This window comes from Thalassophryne amazonica, chromosome 2 (genome assembly GCF_902500255.1).
Source record: "Thalassophryne amazonica chromosome 2, fThaAma1.1, whole genome shotgun sequence".
Taxonomy (NCBI): Eukaryota; Metazoa; Chordata; class Actinopteri; order Batrachoidiformes; family Batrachoididae; genus Thalassophryne; species Thalassophryne amazonica.
The window spans coordinates 6,393,059-6,410,647 of record NC_047104.1 but is presented as its reverse complement, the minus strand read 5'-3'; the positions used below and the strand labels follow the sequence as shown (position 1 = coordinate 6,410,647).

Below are 17,589 nucleotides of genomic sequence, written 5' to 3'. Positions count from 1 at the left end.
AACACAGATTAAAGAACTTTGACCACCCGACGCTGTAAGCCAATAAGGAGCGCCCTACAAACTTGTAGCCAATCAGAATCGACAGTGCGCTATTTGAACATTATTTTCGAGTCTGTTTACGTCGACTCGAGTGGTGATTGTGCAGGAGCAGAGCTGTTGATCGAACACATAAACGCCAGAGGTTAAATTGTTTTAGCAGCTGACTTGAAGAATGTCCGCCGTGGAAACTCGAGCTGTGGTGAGTGAATTGTTTTCCCCAGCTGAATGTGATTTTAGTGGTATTTCTTTTTAGCGGCTAGTAATGTTAGCGTGTGTGGTGGTGTGTTAGCTAACACTGAGGTCTGACTTCTGTTTAAACGCAGGCTGGAATTCAGTTCAGCCTCCATTAAGATTTGCTCCTCATCCAGGTGGCTTTTGATGGAGACTTTTACATCACTCTGAGATGCTTTTAGCGAACGTTAATTTGAGGAAACTGATTCATTTACAGAGCGCCACACGCAGCGACCTCTAGCGGTTAACCGTTTAACTGCTGCAGGGAGCAATCTGTCCTGACCTCAGATGACCTTTGGGGCCTAATTATTTATATTTCTTTAAGCTTAGCAAAGACCAGACGGGAGGTGGACGCTGAGCCTGAAGGCTGGCTGCATTCATTTTATTATTATTATTTGGGTGGGAAATGTGTAAAAAAAAAAAATGCATGTATGTTCTCCAGGTTGGCGCCAAGTCACTTCTGGCGAAGTGGTGAATCCGAAGGCGAGAATATGTGGGTACGGAGCTACGTCACATCCGGTTAGCAATGTGACCACCATATTTGAGCTGCTGAAAACAACCAGCTGTCACTTGTTGTTCTGAGCACTGTATATCTTCAACTGTTATCACCGTTTTTTCACTATGTACAGTGTCATCCAACTATATGGCGACCCTCACCAGTGAGGCTTGGAGGAGATGCGACCTCAAACTCTGTTATAGGGTTACACAGAGTCTGTAACGGACATGTCTCTAATACAGATGTATACTGTATCACATCTCTGTTCAAGTATCACATCCTGCATCATTCCCTGATGTAGCTGTAGGAGCCCTCGTTCCATATTACAACAAAAATAAAGAACAAAGTTCTTCTGTAATGATCCATCTAATTTAGATGGACAAGTATCCTTGGTTCTTTTGGACTTAACTGCTACTTTTGATACAGTGGACCATAAAATTTGTCTGGAGCAGTGGGCAGGAATCGGGCACAGCTCTGAGTTGGATTCAGTCTTACTTGACAAGTAGGAGTTTTTGTGTTGGTATTGGTGAATTTGTGTTCTCTACCATTCCACTTATGTGTGGGGTGCCACAGGAAATTGGTTCTGGGCCCACTTCTTTTCTCTTTTTATCTATTAATTAAATTAACGGTGATAACTAATTGAAGAAAATAAGAACAACCCCAGGTTTCTTTTCAGCACTGTAGCCAGGCTGACAGAGTCAGAGCTCTATTGAGCTGAGTATTCCTTTAACTTTAACTAGTAATGACTTCATGACTTTCTTTGCTAATAAAATTTTAACTGTTAGAGAAAAAATTACTCATAACCATCCCAAAGACGTATCGTTATCTTCTGCTGCTTTCAGTGATGCCGGTATTTGATTAGACTCTTTCTCTCCGATTGTTCTGTCTGAGTTATTTTCATTAGTTACTTCCTCCAAACCATCAACATGTCTATTAGACCCCATTCCTACCAGGCTGCTCAAGGAAGCCCTACCATTAATTAATGCTTTGATCTTAAATGTGATCACTCTTTATTAGTTGGCTATGTACCACAGGCTTTTAAGGTGGCAGTAATTAAACCATTACTTAAAAAGCCATCACTTGACCCAGCTATCTTAGCTAATTATAGGCCAATCTCCAACCTTCCTTTTCTCTCAAAAATTCTTGAAAGGCTAGTTGTAAAACAGCTAACGATCATCTGCAGAGGAATGGTCTATTTGAAGAGTTTCAGTCAGGTTTTAGAATTCATCATAGTACAGAAACAGCATTAGTGAAGGTTACAAATGATCTTCTTATGGCCTCAGACAGTGGACTCATCTCTGTGCTTGTTCTGTTAGACCTCAGTGCTGCTTTTGATACTGTTGACCATAAAATTTTATTACAGAGATTAGAGCATGCCATAGGTATTAAATGCACTGCACTGCGGTGGTTTGAATCATATTTATCTAATAGATTACAATTTGTTCATGTAAATGGGGAATCTTCTTCACAGACTAAGGTTAATTATGGAGTTCCACAAGGTTCTGTGCTAGGACCAATTTTATTCACTTGATACATGCTTCCCTTAGGCAGTATTATTAGACGGCATTGCTTAAATTTTCATTGTTACGCAGATGATACCCAGCTTTATCGATCCATGAAGCCAGAGGACACACACCAATTAGCTAAACTGCAGGATTGTCTTACAGACATAAAGACATGGATGACCTCTAATTTCCTGCTTTTAAACTCAGATAAAACTGAAGTTATTGTACTTGGCCCCACAAATCTTAGAAACATGGTGTGTAACCAGATCCTTACTCTGGATGGCATTACCCTGACCTCTAGTAATACTGTGAGAAGTCTTGGAGTCATTTTTGATCAAGATATGTCATTCAATGCGCATATTAAACAAATATGTAGGACTGCTTTTTTGCATTTGTGCAATATCTCTAAAATTAGAAAGGTCTTGTCTGAGTGATGCTGAAAAACTAATTCATGCATTTATTTCCTCTAGGCTGGACTATTGTAATTCATTATTATCAGGTTGTCCTAAAAGTTCCCTGAAAAGCCTTCAGTTAATTCAAAATGCTGCAGCTAGAGTACTGACAGGGACTAGAAGGAGAGAGCATATCTCACCCATATTGGCCTCTCTTCATTGGCTTCCTGTTAATTCTAGAATAGAATTTAAAATTCTTCTTCTTACTTATAAGGTTTTGAATAATCAGGTCCCATCTTATCTTAGGGACCTCATAGTACCATATCACCCCAATAGAGCGCTTTGCTCTCAGACTGCAGGCTTACTTGTAGTTCCTAGGGTTTGTAAGAGTAGATTGGGAGGCAGAGCCTTCAGCTTTCAGGCTCCTCTCCTGTGGAACCAGCTCCCAATTCAGATCAGGGAGACAGACACCCTCTCTACTTTTAAGATTAGGCTTAAAACTTTCCTTTTTGCTAAAGCTTAGAGTTAGGGCTGGATCAGGTGACCCTGAACCATCCCTTAGTTATGCTGCTATAGACTTAGACTGCTGGGGGGTTCCCATGATGCACTGAGTGTTTCTTTCTCTTTTTGCTCTGTATGCACCACTCTGCATTTAATCATTAGTTGATCTCTGCTCCCCTCCACAGCATGTCTTTTTCCTGGTTCTCTCCCTCAGCCCCAACCAGTCCCAGGGCCCTCCCTGAGCCTGGTTCTGCTGGAGGGTTCTTCCTGTTAAAAGGGAGTTTTTCCTTCCCACTGTCGCAAAGTGCTTGCTCACAGGGGTCGTTTTGACCGTTGGGGTTTTTACGTAATTATTGTATGGCCTTGCCTTACAATATCAAGCGCCTTGGGGCAACTGTTTGTTGTGATTTGGCGCTATATAAATAAAATTGATTTGATTTGATCTATGGCCCCATACTTAAAAAAAACACGGTTTTGTTTTCCACTGTTATGCAGTTGATAGCCAGATTTGTGTGCCTCTTAAAAGGAAGGACTCCTACTCAGTGGCACAATTACTTAACTGCTTAGGTGACATTAAGGCATGGTTGGCTCTAAATTTCCTAAGTTTCAATGAGGAAAAAACAGAAGTGATGGTTTTTGGTAACAACTCTATGACCCCTTTAGTAAACCCGGGCTCTCTGGCACAATATCTCAAGCCAACCATCATAACCTTGGGCATTAAAATAGACCCTGACATGAAGCTTGATGGCCACATTAAGGTGGTAGTTAAGTCAAGCTTTTTTATCTGAGGCAACTGGCCAAAATAAAGCCAATTTTCCAGAGGCAAGACTTTGAAACTGTAGTCCACGCCTTGGTTACCACTCAGCTGGATTACTGTAATGCACTTTATATGGGGCGTAGTGGGTCCTCTATTGTTCACCTTCAACTGGTGCAGAATGCTGCTGGATGGCTTTTAACTGGTGCCTGTAAATATGAGCACATTTCGCCTGTCTTGGCCTCACTTCATTGGCTGCCCATTCGTTTTAGGATAATTTTAAAATTCTTTTTTGCTCTTAAATCTCACAATGGACTTGCCCCACCTTATCTCTCTGAGTTGTTACACTTTTATACTCCCATTCGTTCACTCAGGTCGGTGGACCAGCTGCTTCTGACGGTGGCTAAAACTAGGTGTCAGCTCAGAGGGGACCTGGCTTTTGCTGTGGCAGCACCAAATCTGCCACTGCATATTAGACAGGCTACATCACTTTTGCATTTTAAATCACTTTTAATAGCTCATCTCTTTTCATTGGCTTTTAACACTAAGTGAAATGCTGTGTGTATTTTATATGCATTTTGTATTTTAATGTATTTATTGAGGTATTTTATTGTCTTATTGTACAGCACTTTGGACTCTGTGGGTGATTTTTAAAGCGCTTTACAAATGAAGCTGGATTGGATTGGAAGTATCTCCGGCATTAGTCATCAGGCGTTCTTTGGCAAACTGCTTTAGTTGCTCTTGGCTGAGGTGTTGGGCATTCAGTAGCAAGGTCTTTGGTTGCTATATTCTGTTGTGTAGTAGCAGGAGCTTCAGTGGAAAACACCTTGAATGTCATGAGATGAAAGAATTACGTCGTCATCTTTAATATGACTGTTAAGCTTTCTAAAACATAAAGTTAGTGGGCATGAATAACCAGGGCCGTACTGGTTAACAGTCCAGAGGATTAACCAGCAATGGAGTTACAGTGTGGCACTATGGCACACTGAACGGTTCAGTCGGCCAGGAGCACAAACAGGTGTGAAAATTGGGAGTCATTGTGGTTTTAAATACACGTTATTGTGTAACAACCAGTGGTGGGCACAGTTCCGATAATCCGATAACATATAATTATCGAAGATAATGTTTTCATTATCGGATTATCTTTTTAGATAACTTTAAAAACCGTTATCGGACTAATTATCTTCCGATAGATTTTTGTCCGACCGATAACGTAGTAAACAAAGCTGAACAGTGGCAAACATTTTTAAAATCAGTTGGGCACCTACCTGTTAAGTTTCCTAACAGATGTATAGTTCCACTCTCTGCAAACAGAAGAGCGCTGCTTTCAGGAGAAACCACTCTATCCTCTGCAGGCAAATAACTGGTCACAAAAAAAAAATCATTTTCTTTAACGCCATACTGATACACTGGCAATATCACCCAAGTCATCCAGAGGCATACATTTTTAACTTATGGTTCAAATTTTAACCAAACTAATTTTGGACAAGTTATTTTAAATTACTGTCATGTCTGAAGTTTTCTAAAGTGAAAATATCAGATATATGTTTTAGTTTTAAAGTAATGTGCTGATTTTTAAGGTTTTGTGAGCACATGCTGTGCCCAGCAGTGCATTATGAGTAGGATAGGGTAATCTCAGTATGTTCAAGACAGGACAAATGTATTTCAGATGCTCTGTTCAGGCTCCACGGACAACAGCATTAAACTCTAGTGCCTAAAACTCTCGTGAATATATTCTCTGGGTTTATAGACGTTATTGTATTTGCGTTTGTTAAATTCCGCGCATCTTAAATGTAGCAGATTATCTGGAATTTAGTTTTGGCAAGTTTTCAAGGCCTCTCCTGCCATCTATTGGCCGGTAGTGTTCATGGCAGTATTCGCCCTAAGTACTAAGCGTATGGGCACCAGTAGATGGCAGTGTTCTATTTATTTTGACCCTGGTTATATCAGATGGTTGTCAAGTCAACTTTTTGGCTTTGCAAATGGCTTTTTTTTTTTTCTTTCTATATATATATATATATATATATATATATATATATATATATACACACACACACAAATTAAGTTTAAAAACAACAACAAAAAAAACATTACGAGACAGCTCTGCGGTGTTTGCACAGTGCGAGCAGTTGGATGCTTGTAGCTCTTCAGCAGCAGGATACCCTCATGACGGCCGACCAGAATATCATCAAATAGGTTTGATTTTCATTCAACCATACGATCGGCGATCAGGAGGTGGTCGTGAAATGTTAAACGCAGCTTGTTACTCCATGTACACTACACGATGCAGGACGCGCGATTAACGTGAAACTCGGTCCAAAAAATTCTCGCACGAATGAAAAATCGTCTGAAAAAGGGCAAAAACGGGCAGTGTAAAGCCAACATTTATGTGTCAAGACAATATTGAGTGCACGTTTTACAACATCATAAAACATGCGCACATCATAAAACTAATAAAATGAGCGCACATTCTCTCCACATGCAAAACGTTTTGCGATGACACTTCCAGGGCTCCGTAAAAATGCCTGTTTTTACAAATAAAAATGGAATATTTTATAAAAGCACATTTATCTGTAAACACAACACACGTTACATTACAGTTTTTCACAATTGCTAAAACACATTTTGTGAAACCATTTACCCTTTTCTCAAAACTCAAAACACAAAACCCATTTTTCAAACCACATGCACAAAACCATAGATTCTTGTTACAAAACTGACCAATCATCTCAAAACCCTTTTAACTTTTCCCAAAACCAACTAATGGTCTCAGAATCATTCTCTTAGCAATCAAAATGAAAATCCTGCTGAGCAATGATTACACAGTACATCAAACAATGGAAGACACAGTGTGCAGGGCATATAGCTCCTGAAGTCTTTTTATTCATTGAAATCTAACTATAAATGAAATAGGGTAAATCTACAATCAAAAATAAAATATTACAATAAAAAAAAAAAAGCTCACTGAGCTCCATCATGCCTTTGGCCTGGGTCAGGCCACAAGACTTCGTCAACATCACAAGCGATGTTCTGTTTTCTGAGGTAGCGGGGAAAGAAGGCTGGATATGCCACATAAGAGACTCCTCAGTTATGTCGCCACAAGCTAACGCCACAAGCTATCCGCACATCTGTCTCAATGTGCCGAAAAAGTGCTGATGTCCACGTCTTCCGCAATTCCTGTGCTAGTCAGAGGACGTCCCGGATAAAACACAGCGTCCAGTTTTGAAATGAACGGCACATTCCACTGTTACAGGAGTTTTTGTCATGGAAAGAGGAGCAGAGGAATTCCGCACGTCGCGGCGGTGCCGCATGGCGCAAAGCAACGCCGTGATGAAGCCTCAAAGGACATGTTGTGGCATGTCCAGGCTCATCCACAATTTCTCAGTCACACGACTGAAAACCCACCGACAGCCATCTGAAAGCCGTCTTGCGAGACCAACACGGAGGTGGTTTTGTCCCGCGCCATGAACGGCACGGTGGTGCATCCGTCCGCTTTTCTTTCCATGAAAAAAAACTCCTGTAACAGTGGAATGTGCCGAAAAAGTGCTGATGTCCACGTCTCCTGCCATTTTTGTGTAAGTCGGATGACGTCCCGGATCAACAAAGCCTTCACATTGGAAATGATCTGGTTGATTCAGCCTGTCGATCGGCACTCGGAGCGCGGCGCACTCTCAGCAGCTGTGGGTAGTCTTTAAACCGGCTGGAGCACTCCTTAATCTGTATAATCCCCATAAAATCGTCCCTCAAAGCAATTTGAATTTTCCGAATGGTGTCCATCTGGAGGTTTCTCACAGTTTCTGGAAAAAATTGATGCAGCAAAGCTCCAAATCATTCAGACGTTTATTCGCAATAAAAATCTGATGAGAGGGGTGGACCAGTGCTCACACAGCCTGCTCACAGGCGAGTGATGCAACCGACAGGCGTGAAAAAACTCATGCATGCGCACGAAGGTTCAAGCTTGGCTGACGTAAAAACATATGAATCAAATCCATATATTTTTTGCATAAAATAAAAAGGTCCGTTACTTTTCTAACAGACCTCGTATGTGTACTGGTCATTCATCTCATGCTGCCGAGCCACCAAAACATCCCGGAGACCTGCTAGAAATGTAAGAACGTATTGAGTGTTGTATGGTGTTACATGTTGATGCAGGACCCCACGGTTGCTTATGGCAACACAAATGGTCACATTGCCACCACACTGACCAGGGTCATCAACAACGGCACGCTGACCAATTATGTTCCGCCCCCTCCTTCTCCTCTTTGCTAGGTCAAATCCTGCTTTATCCACAAATATATATTCATGGGGCCTTTCACTGGCCTCCAATCCAAATATTCTCTATATAAAAAAAAAATAGTTTTGTAAGTGAACAGAAAGACAGGTAGATATGATAGTGTTTACAGTATGCAGTACTTGTACTGTATCTGAATGTGTACTTCCTTGGACATACTCATATCTGAGCTCTTTCACTCTGTTAGAGTTGCGCTCAAAGGGTACTCTGTACACTTGTTTCATGCGCACTCTGTTGCATTTCAGGACATGGTCAATGGTGGAGAGGCTTATGGTGTTGATTCCTTCAAAATTGATATTGTCTTCAATCACTCGTTGTATTTCGCATAGTCTAATGGTGTTGTTTTGAATGACCATGTCAACTATCAGGGTCTCCTGCTGCTGGGAGAACATAGGGGTTCTTCCACCTCCCCCTGGCATCCTTGCAATTCTACACAAGTGAATATACAATATATGCTTTATCACAGTGGTCTAGAAAATCTGCTGTAACTGTGTACTGTATACAGTATTGAACATTTACACTATACCTGTTCTGTTGTCTGAATGTCTGGATTATTGAAGCCACAGAGAAACGGCTGAGGTTAGGTTCACCTCGAAGTCCTGCTTCTCTCATTGACATCCCATGAACCAGAACATGGTCAATGATTGTGGCCCGAGTTTCATCATTTACTATAACTCGTTGTCTTCCTCCTCTTCCTACTCCCCCACCTCTAACACGCACCCGTCCCCTGCGCCTCTGGTTTCTTTCCATTGTTGCAATGAAACTCCAACCAGCCTGTTTCAACTCTGAACTGGTTTATACTGGTTGTTACATCATTAGACACAAGTGTTAACAGTTTTGACTAGTAGTGTCTAATTGGTGACATCTGTGCTTTAATTGTGTTTATCTTCTGCTTTGTTTGGTTAGTAATATAATTAAGAAGTGAATTCTTATGCAGAATGTGTTTTATAGTATGAGAATGTGTTTAGAGTTTTGCAAAAAGAGTGAATGAGTTTTGCTAAATGTGTCTACCTGTGTGAAAGTCGTCTACGGTTTTGCCAAAAGGGAGACTAATTCAGTAACTGTGTAAAGGCATTTGAGAATTTTATTTAGGGAATAGGGTTTTGTGTTTTTAGCAACTGAGGAAAAACTGTAACGTGTTGGTTTACATAATGAATGACTGAACCAATCAATGTTTAGGAGAGGCACTTTTACCCAGAATCCTTTGCAATCTGTCTGTTTGTTGTAAAACCTCAGAATTAGTGCATTATTCAACATTAAAAGATATGTTATATTTTAACTTTGTACAAATGACAGAATTGACATTAATGGAGTTATTCTATCAGTATTCACACCAAACCATAAGTCAGCACTGCTTTATTTTTCAAGACCTCCGCCTGACCGGAGCATTGTGATTGGTAGAGAGCTGGCTTTGTGGCTGCTTTCACGGTGCTTCTGTGCTGTAGCCGTGTAGCTTCCAGCAGGGGACAGCATGTTCAAACATAGAAGTGCGGTTTATCTTTATCAAAGATAACTTTTCAGTTATCTGATAATCTGTTATCGAAGTTAATTTTTTGGATATCTGTGCCCACCACTGGTAACAACACAGTTTTAATGACGAATTAATGCAACCAACTAACTCAGCATTTAGTTTTTGATTATACTTTAAAATAATATGACCATATCCATCATTTGGAAATAAATTTTTGGAATTGTTTGAAAACTTGGATTGCTTATTTTTTGTTGTTGTTGTTTTTATATATATATATATATATATATATATATATATATATATATATATATATATATATATATATATATATATATATATATATATATATATATAGTCCTGAATGCACAGCCTGGTCCTGACATTCTCATCAGATTAATGTTTTGTAAAACTTTGCAAAATCTTGTAACTGTTAAAATGGCTTAAGCAGAGGGCCACCCCTCTGAGCCTCTGGTCTGCTTGAGGTTTCTTCCTCAAATCATCAGAGGGCGTTTTTCTTACCACTGTCACCTGTGTTCTTGCTCTGGGGTTTGGTAAGGTTAGATCTTATTTGTGGGAAGCGCCTTGAGGCCACTTTGTTGTTTGGCACTATATAAACTACATATATTTAATTGAATTATGTGACACTTCTCCAGACATGGCTGTAAAACGTTTGGTAGATACTCCAGACATCCGTCCTCCTCTACTGACTGACTGTATTGTCGATTGTGTTTCCACAGTTTGCAGCCTCTGAGATTCCAGCGAAGACTACAAAATCCAAAGGTCAAAGGAGAGATGCACTCGGAGAAATCACCAACTGCGCTGCTGTGGCCGGCAACACAAAGGTCTGTGTTGCCAGTTCTCATGAATGAAAGGAAGTGATTGAACCTCAGGGTGCTTAGCTGCTGTAGAAGTGTCGGCTAACTGAACAAAAACAAATTGCAACAAATTTTTCCTTTAATGTGTGCGTACACAAAAATCATGTTTTCATTTGCTCTGTGTTCCACTGTTGAGAGAGTTTGCACATTTGGTCCTGGTCTGACTCATAACAACACAGGTGAGGGTCTCAATGTTCGAGAGGTGGGCTTGTGACCAAAGGATCCTCGGCTTGAAACCTTGAGTTGGTTTCATATTGTCAGCTTGTTCACAGATCTCTACTTTAAAAATGGCCATTTTAATGGTGGTGCACACCAGTGTGTGGTTTGAATTGAAGTCTTGAAAGGAGATGTCCTGGATCAGGTCTGCCCAGTATGTCAGTCGCTGACAATAACAGGCAGTGTCTCTGGACTGATACTGGGGCCGGGCCCTTCTTTCACTGGCTGTAGTTTTGGTAACAATGCTTCATTAAGCAGTTGACCTACCAACATCTGGACCTGGGTTTAAGCCCCACTCACTGTACCTGGCGGTTATTTGTTGAGACACCTTATCTGCATTGTCTCAATCCACCCAGTTGTAAATGGGTACTGGTCTGGGCTGGGACAGTAACCTGCAATGGACTGACATCCTGTTCTGGGGGAGTGCATAGACTTTAATCTGCTTCAAGGTGCAGAACCTAGGGATAAGACGCAGCTTTGGGTCCTCTATGGTGGACCTCCTGACACAGATGCTCTTTGTTTTCTGTGTGACTTTTGGTACACAAATAAGTGGTTACATTTTTAGGTTGTGTGCTTGATAGTAGAGAAGCTTGAATCTTCAACTGGACTGGGTTGCTTGACGTGAGGACGTTTCGCTTCAAATCACAGAAGCTTCCTCAGCTAAAATTCTTGCTCTGGTAGTCTGACTTCTGTCTTGACTCTTGTAGAGAAGAATAAACCAGAAGCCAACAAAAGCTGAGTTGTTTTTTTTTTTTTAACCTAACCAGACCCCTCCTACCGAGAGGCCGATTGCTGTAGGCTAGTGACTAAACAATAGCTCTAATTAGCACCTATTGTGCTCTAGTTAGCACTCTCCTAATGATGGGATGGAAGCCTCCCCTGATGGCTCCCTTGACGACTCTCCTGGTGACGTGAATGACTCATTACCATGAACAAAAGACTGAAGCTGTTTTGCCCTGAGTACCACATTGTAAACAGGGGACAAAGCGTATCTGAGACCCGCCCCTCGGTTAAGGCTGGGTTTCAACTGTTTTACAAAGAATGCTTCCTTGACACCTCTGTCAAACCATTTCTTCTCTCTGGCTAAGATTTTAACTTCCTTGTCCTCAAACGTGTCTTTCAGATGAAGGTGTGTGTGTGTGTGTGTGTGTGTGTGTGTGTGTGTGTGTGTGTGTGTGTGTGTGTGTGTGTGTGTGTGTGTGTGTGTAAAGCTGTCTGGCTTGTCTCTGGGTTTGCTGGCTAAGACTAACTTCTTTCTCTTCAGCGAGTTGGTCCAGCCAAAGCTTTAGCCAAACCATCAGGTGTCCAAAAAGTCAAAGCTGCCGTGGTCAAGCCAGAGCACCCAGTACTCCAGGTCCAAGCCCCCGCAGACCCTCTCCCCCTGGTCCTAGAGGAGTCGGCTAACGTGTCCATGAAAGAGGAGGCGGAGCTCTACCAGGCGTTCTCCGAGACTCTGCTCGTCGTGCATGACGTGGACGAGCAGGACGCGGACATGCCGCAGCTCTGTTCCGAATATATTAAAGACATCTACGCTTATCTGCACGTCCTGGAGGTAAAATAAAGAATTCTTGCAACCTGATTGGCTTTCATTTTGATCTCATTTGATTTTATGATTAATGGAGTGCTTCATAATTATTTAGTTATTTATTTTGGACCAGTAATTTATCTGATGATCAAAATGTTCAAGTTGTTTTGTCCTTTAGTGGAGTTATGAGTTCTGGGTGGTTGTTGTCTGAAGGTGCAGCAGTCTGTGAGACCCAGATACATGCAGGGTTATGAAATCACAGGCTCCATGAGGGCGCTGCTGATCGACTGGCTGGTGCAGGTCCACTCCAGGTTCCAGCTGCTCCAAGAGACTCTGTACCTCACCGTCGCCATCCTGGATCGTTTTCTCCAGGTAACGACAGGAAGTTACTTTCTTTGCTGCACCTATGAGCTAATTTCTCTCAAAATCAGATCCTTTGACACGCTTCTCGGTTCTCGTCCCCCTGCAGGTTCAGCCGGTGACCCGCAAAAAGCTGCAGCTTGCCGGCGTGACCGCCATGCTGGTGGCCTCCAAGTACGAGGAGATGTACAGTCCGGAGGTGGGAGATTTTGCCTACATCACAGACAACGCTTTCACAAAGTCTCAGATTCTGGAGATGGAGCAGATGATTTTGAAGACCTTGAAGTTTGACCTGGGCCGTCCTCTTCCTTTGCACTTCCTCAGGAGGGCGTCCAAGGTGGCAAACGTAAGCGTGTGTGTGTGTGTCATAACAATTCCTTGTAGAACATAAATATCAGCAGTGTTTCTCTGCAGCGTTTGTAGATCATGTAGATTTCGGTCGATCGGGTTACTCTCTGGAACCTCGTGAGAATTTGTAGGATTCCCAAGAAGTTGCAGTGTGAAGTTGCGTGTTGATCTTGACAGTGTAGTGCATGTATCTGGTTCCTCGGCCTATGAGAAACGCCTGAGAAGAGCTTATGAAGTCATGAGGTGTTTGGCGATGCTGGTGTCTCGACGGTTCCACTCTCTAGGGTCCTGTTGTGAGTATAACCAGTGACCTAAGGTGAGGACCGGATGTCTTTGGAACCAGGTCTCTTTTGTAAGATCCTTGGGGTACCGCAGCAATGACTTGCTGAAATGAGTAGTTGGGGAGTCTGACCTGCGTCAGCTTTGACACTTTTGGCCAGCCACCACCTTTGTCTGTGCATGATCCAGCATGCAGGTGCTTCAGTGCTGAGAAGATTGAGGACACGTCCGGGCTTCACCCAGCTGCAGCAGATGAACGGTTATTTTATACAGTAGTGTTCGGAATAATAGTAGCGCTATGTGACTAAAAAGATTAATCCAAGTTTTGCGTGTATTTCTTATCGTTACATGGGAAACAAGGTACCAGTAGAAGACCAAGCATTCATGATATGCACACTCTTAAGGCTATGAAATTGGGCTATTAGTAAAAAAGAAAAGTAGAAAAGTGGGTGTTCACAATAATAGTAGCATCTGCTGTTGATGCTACAAACTCAAAACTATTATGTTCAAACTGCTTTTTTACTAATCCTGTGAATCACTAAACTAGTATTTAGTTGTATAACCACAGTTTTTCATGATTTCTTCACATCTGCAATGCATGGAGTCAACCAACTTGTGGCACCTTTCAGCTGTTATTCCACTCCAAGATTCTTTAACAACATTCCACAATTCATTTACATTTCTTGGTTTTGCTTCAGAAAGAGCTTTTTTGACGTCACCCCACAAGTTCTCAATTGGATTTAGGTCCGGGGATTGGGCAGGCCACTCAAAAACATTAATTTTGTTGGTTTGAAACCAAGATTTTGCTCGTTTACTAGTGTGCTTGGGGTCATTGTCTTGTTGAAACACCCATTTCAAGGGCATGTCCTCTTCAACATAAGGCAACATGACCTCTTCAAGTATTTTGACATATCCAAACTGATCCATGATACCTGGTATGTGATATATAGGCCCAACACCATAGTAGGAGAAACATGCCCATATCATGCTTGCAGCGCCATGCTTCACTGTCTTCACTGTGAACTGTGGCTTGAATTCAGAGTTTGGGGGTCGTCTCAGACTGTCTGCGGCCCTTGGACCCAAAAAGAACAATTTTACTCTGATCAGTCCACAAAATATTCCTCCATTTCTCTTTAGGCCAGTTGATGTGTTCTTTGGCAAACTGTAACCTCTTCTGCACATGTCTTTTATTTAACAGAGGGACTTTGCGGGGGATTCTTGCAAATAAATTAGCTTCACACAGGCGTTTTCTAACTGTCACAGCACTTACAGGTAACTCCAGACTGTCTTTGATCATCCTGGAGCTGATCAATGGGTGAGCCTTTGCCATTCTGGTTATTCTTCTATCCATTTTGATGGTTGTTTTCTGTTTTCTTCCACGTGTCTTTTTTTTTTTTTTTTCTCTCCATTTTAAAGCATTGGAGATCATTGTAGATGAACAGCCTATTAATTTTTTGCATCTGCGTATAAGTTTTCCCCTCTCCAATCAACTTTTTAATCAAACTACGCTGTTCTTCTGAACAATGTCTTGAACATCCCATTTTCCTCAGGCTTTCAAAGAGAAAAGCATGTTCAACAGGTGCTGGCTTCATCCTTAAATAGGGGACACCTGATTCACACCTGTTTGTTCCACAAAATTGATGAACTCACTGACTGAATGCCACACTATTATTGTGAACACCCCCTTTTCTACTTTTTTTTACTAATAGCCCAATTTCATAGCCTTAAGAGTGTGCATATCATGAATGCTTGGTCTTGTTGGATTTGTGAGAATCTACTGGTACCTTGTTTCCCATGTAACAATAAGAAATATACTCAAAACCTGGATTAATCTTTTTAGTCACATAGCACTACTATTCTGAACACTACTGTAAATGTGGACATGGACCATCTGTGTCCATGGGCTAAATTAACAGTTGTTTGTGCGTTGCTGCAGGTTGTAATTTCTGACTGTGAGGCAGCGCGATTCTTTGCAATGTGGAGAAATTTATTTAAATAAATAAAATCGTTTTTGATGTACTTTTACTACCAATCAGTGACGTGCACATAGTTTGTAGTTTCTCAAGTTTTCTTTAAAATCCTTTTTTCCAGGACTCTGACTTGTTTGTGTTGTTTACAATCACATGTTCGTGCGTCTGGTTTATTTTAACGTTTTGGCCGCTCATGTTTTAAACTCGGGGTCACTGGTGAACCTGATACGGCTCCGCGTGGCTCGAGTTTTATGTTGGAGGCCCTTTGTAGCTACAACATGTCCATAACACACATGTAAGAGTTGAGTTCAGCCATCTGAGACTGGACCCAGAAATGTTTGTGAAGGTGAAGTTTTGATGTTGAACCAAACGTCCAGCAGCTGATTTCACAGAGACCAGAGGAGTTTGTTTGAGGTCCTGAGCCGTCTGTGGAACCAGTTAGAACCCATTTGTGTGTTGCAGGAAACAAAACTGCTGAGCTGGTGGGTTTTTTTTGTTTTGTTTTTTGCAGTCTGACGTTGAGAAACACACTCTGGCCAAGTATCTGATGGAGCTGACCCTCCTGGACTACGACATGGTTCACTATCACCCCTCTGAGGTTGCCACTGCGTCTCTGTGCCTCGCTCAGCTGCTGCTTGACGGCCAGCCGTGGGTGAGTCTGGAAAGCTTAACTTTAATGGCTCAAGTAAAGAGTTTCTGATTTAATTTATCTTGTGGGTCCAGTTTAATGAGGCTGGACTTGATTAATAGCAAACTGGTTTTACTGGTAAAATAATTCACGCCGCGATGGCGTGCAGAGTTGCAGCTTCTGTTTATTCCGGTAACGTTGCTGTAGCTCATCAGAATGCGGTTCTGATTCCCGTCCTCTGCTGCAGTCGGAAACTCAGCGGCACTACTCGACGTACGACAAGGCCCACCTGAAGCCCATTATGCAGCACATCGCCAAAAATGTGACGACTGTGAACGAGGGCAAGACAAAGTTCCAGGTGAGTTTTGGGGGAGATGCTTTTTGAATACAGGGTGTGCGCTGACGTCATCAAACCGTGCCCTGAGACGGTGTACCTCCATGTTGAATGGGAAATTGTGGAAAGAAAGAAATTGGGCACCGCAGTCTCATTTGAGGGCAGGCGCTAAAGGGGTAAAATATGATGTAATTTCTTGACTTCCAGGGATGAAAACATGGCACTTCCTGAGTTTTTGGACAAATTACATGCAAAGAAAAGGTGATGATGCGGTGGGAAAGAGGACATGTGTCGCGATGTGTTTATGACCCGGAGCACATGTCGAGGCAGCTACTCTGGTTAGCTGTGTAGGCTAACACTTACCGACTTGGCGTCTAACGTTTGCGTTGTCTTCCTTTCTCCACTGGGAACTGGAAAAAAAGTGCACTTTTTGCAACTGCTTCAGAGATTGCAGCTGAAAACAAAACACTCCACCATTTTCCTGTGTGAAGTTGTGCTGTGTGTGTGTGTGTATATATAGATAGATATTGCACGATGAGAGCGGAGGTTCCCATAAGTGGGTAAATCCCGCAAAATCACACAGGGCTCAAATGAGACTGCGCAGTCTGTTTACTGCTACAACAGTCATGCGGCGCGCGGGTTAGTTTATGTTGCTCCTCCTGCTTAGTGAGATGTGCAGGTAAAATACATGTTCAGTACTTCTCAAACCAAAGTAACTTGTTTTTAATGATCGTTATTGTTTTGTCACAAATGTTAGTTTGTGCATTTACCAACATTTATTCACAAAAAGCTGGTTTGGTTTTAACGGTAGTTAATTAAACAGCCTCACGGAGTTCCATCAGGCTGAAAACTGTCTGAAACTGATTCATGACAAGGTGCCCCCCCTCCTTTTTGAGTCTGAAACTGTGTGATTCTTGTTCTCACAGTGTGGACTGTCCCGTTGTCCACCTCGTGAGATCTGACCACACAGTTTTTGGACAAGCTTTGTTTACTATCCAGCATGCCGAAGTACTGCTGGTTTCCGGGTTTGACAACGTCATGCACCACCCTCTATGTATCATCACAGTCATAGGTAGCTGAACTAACTGTGTGCGCCCCCTGCAGGCTGTCCGGAACAAATACTTGAGCAGCAAGCTGCTGAAAGTCAGCCTCCTCCCTCAGCTGAAGTCAGCGGTCGTGAAGCACTTGGCGGCTGCGGCGGCACTGAGCTCCTCCTGAGCCGTGTTCGGCTTCCATGGACACTTTCATTGCACTTTATTTATTCTTTTTTTAGATTCACCTCTGGAGCAACTTCTAGGTTTTTAGTAATAGAACTTTTTTGTAACCTGGCAAATCATTGCTTAATTTTCTGCTGTAACTTTTGTCCACTGATAC

At 42.1% G+C, this 17,589-nt stretch overlaps 1 protein-coding gene across 1 annotated transcript; it reads left to right on the top strand.

Moving 5' to 3' along the window:
• Positions 1-119: 119 nt before the first annotated feature.
• LOC117521932 (G2/mitotic-specific cyclin-B2-like) lies at positions 120-17,519 on the top strand. Its single transcript, XM_034183300.1, has 8 exons — positions 120-238; positions 10,418-10,522; positions 12,036-12,323; positions 12,510-12,668; positions 12,766-13,002; positions 15,765-15,905; positions 16,129-16,239; positions 17,320-17,519. The coding sequence occupies exons 1-8, from the start codon at positions 212-214 to the stop codon at positions 17,431-17,433; spliced, it is 1,182 nt and encodes a 393-aa protein (XP_034039191.1). The 5' UTR covers positions 120-211; the 3' UTR covers positions 17,434-17,519.
• Positions 17,520-17,589: the final 70 nt, after the last annotated feature.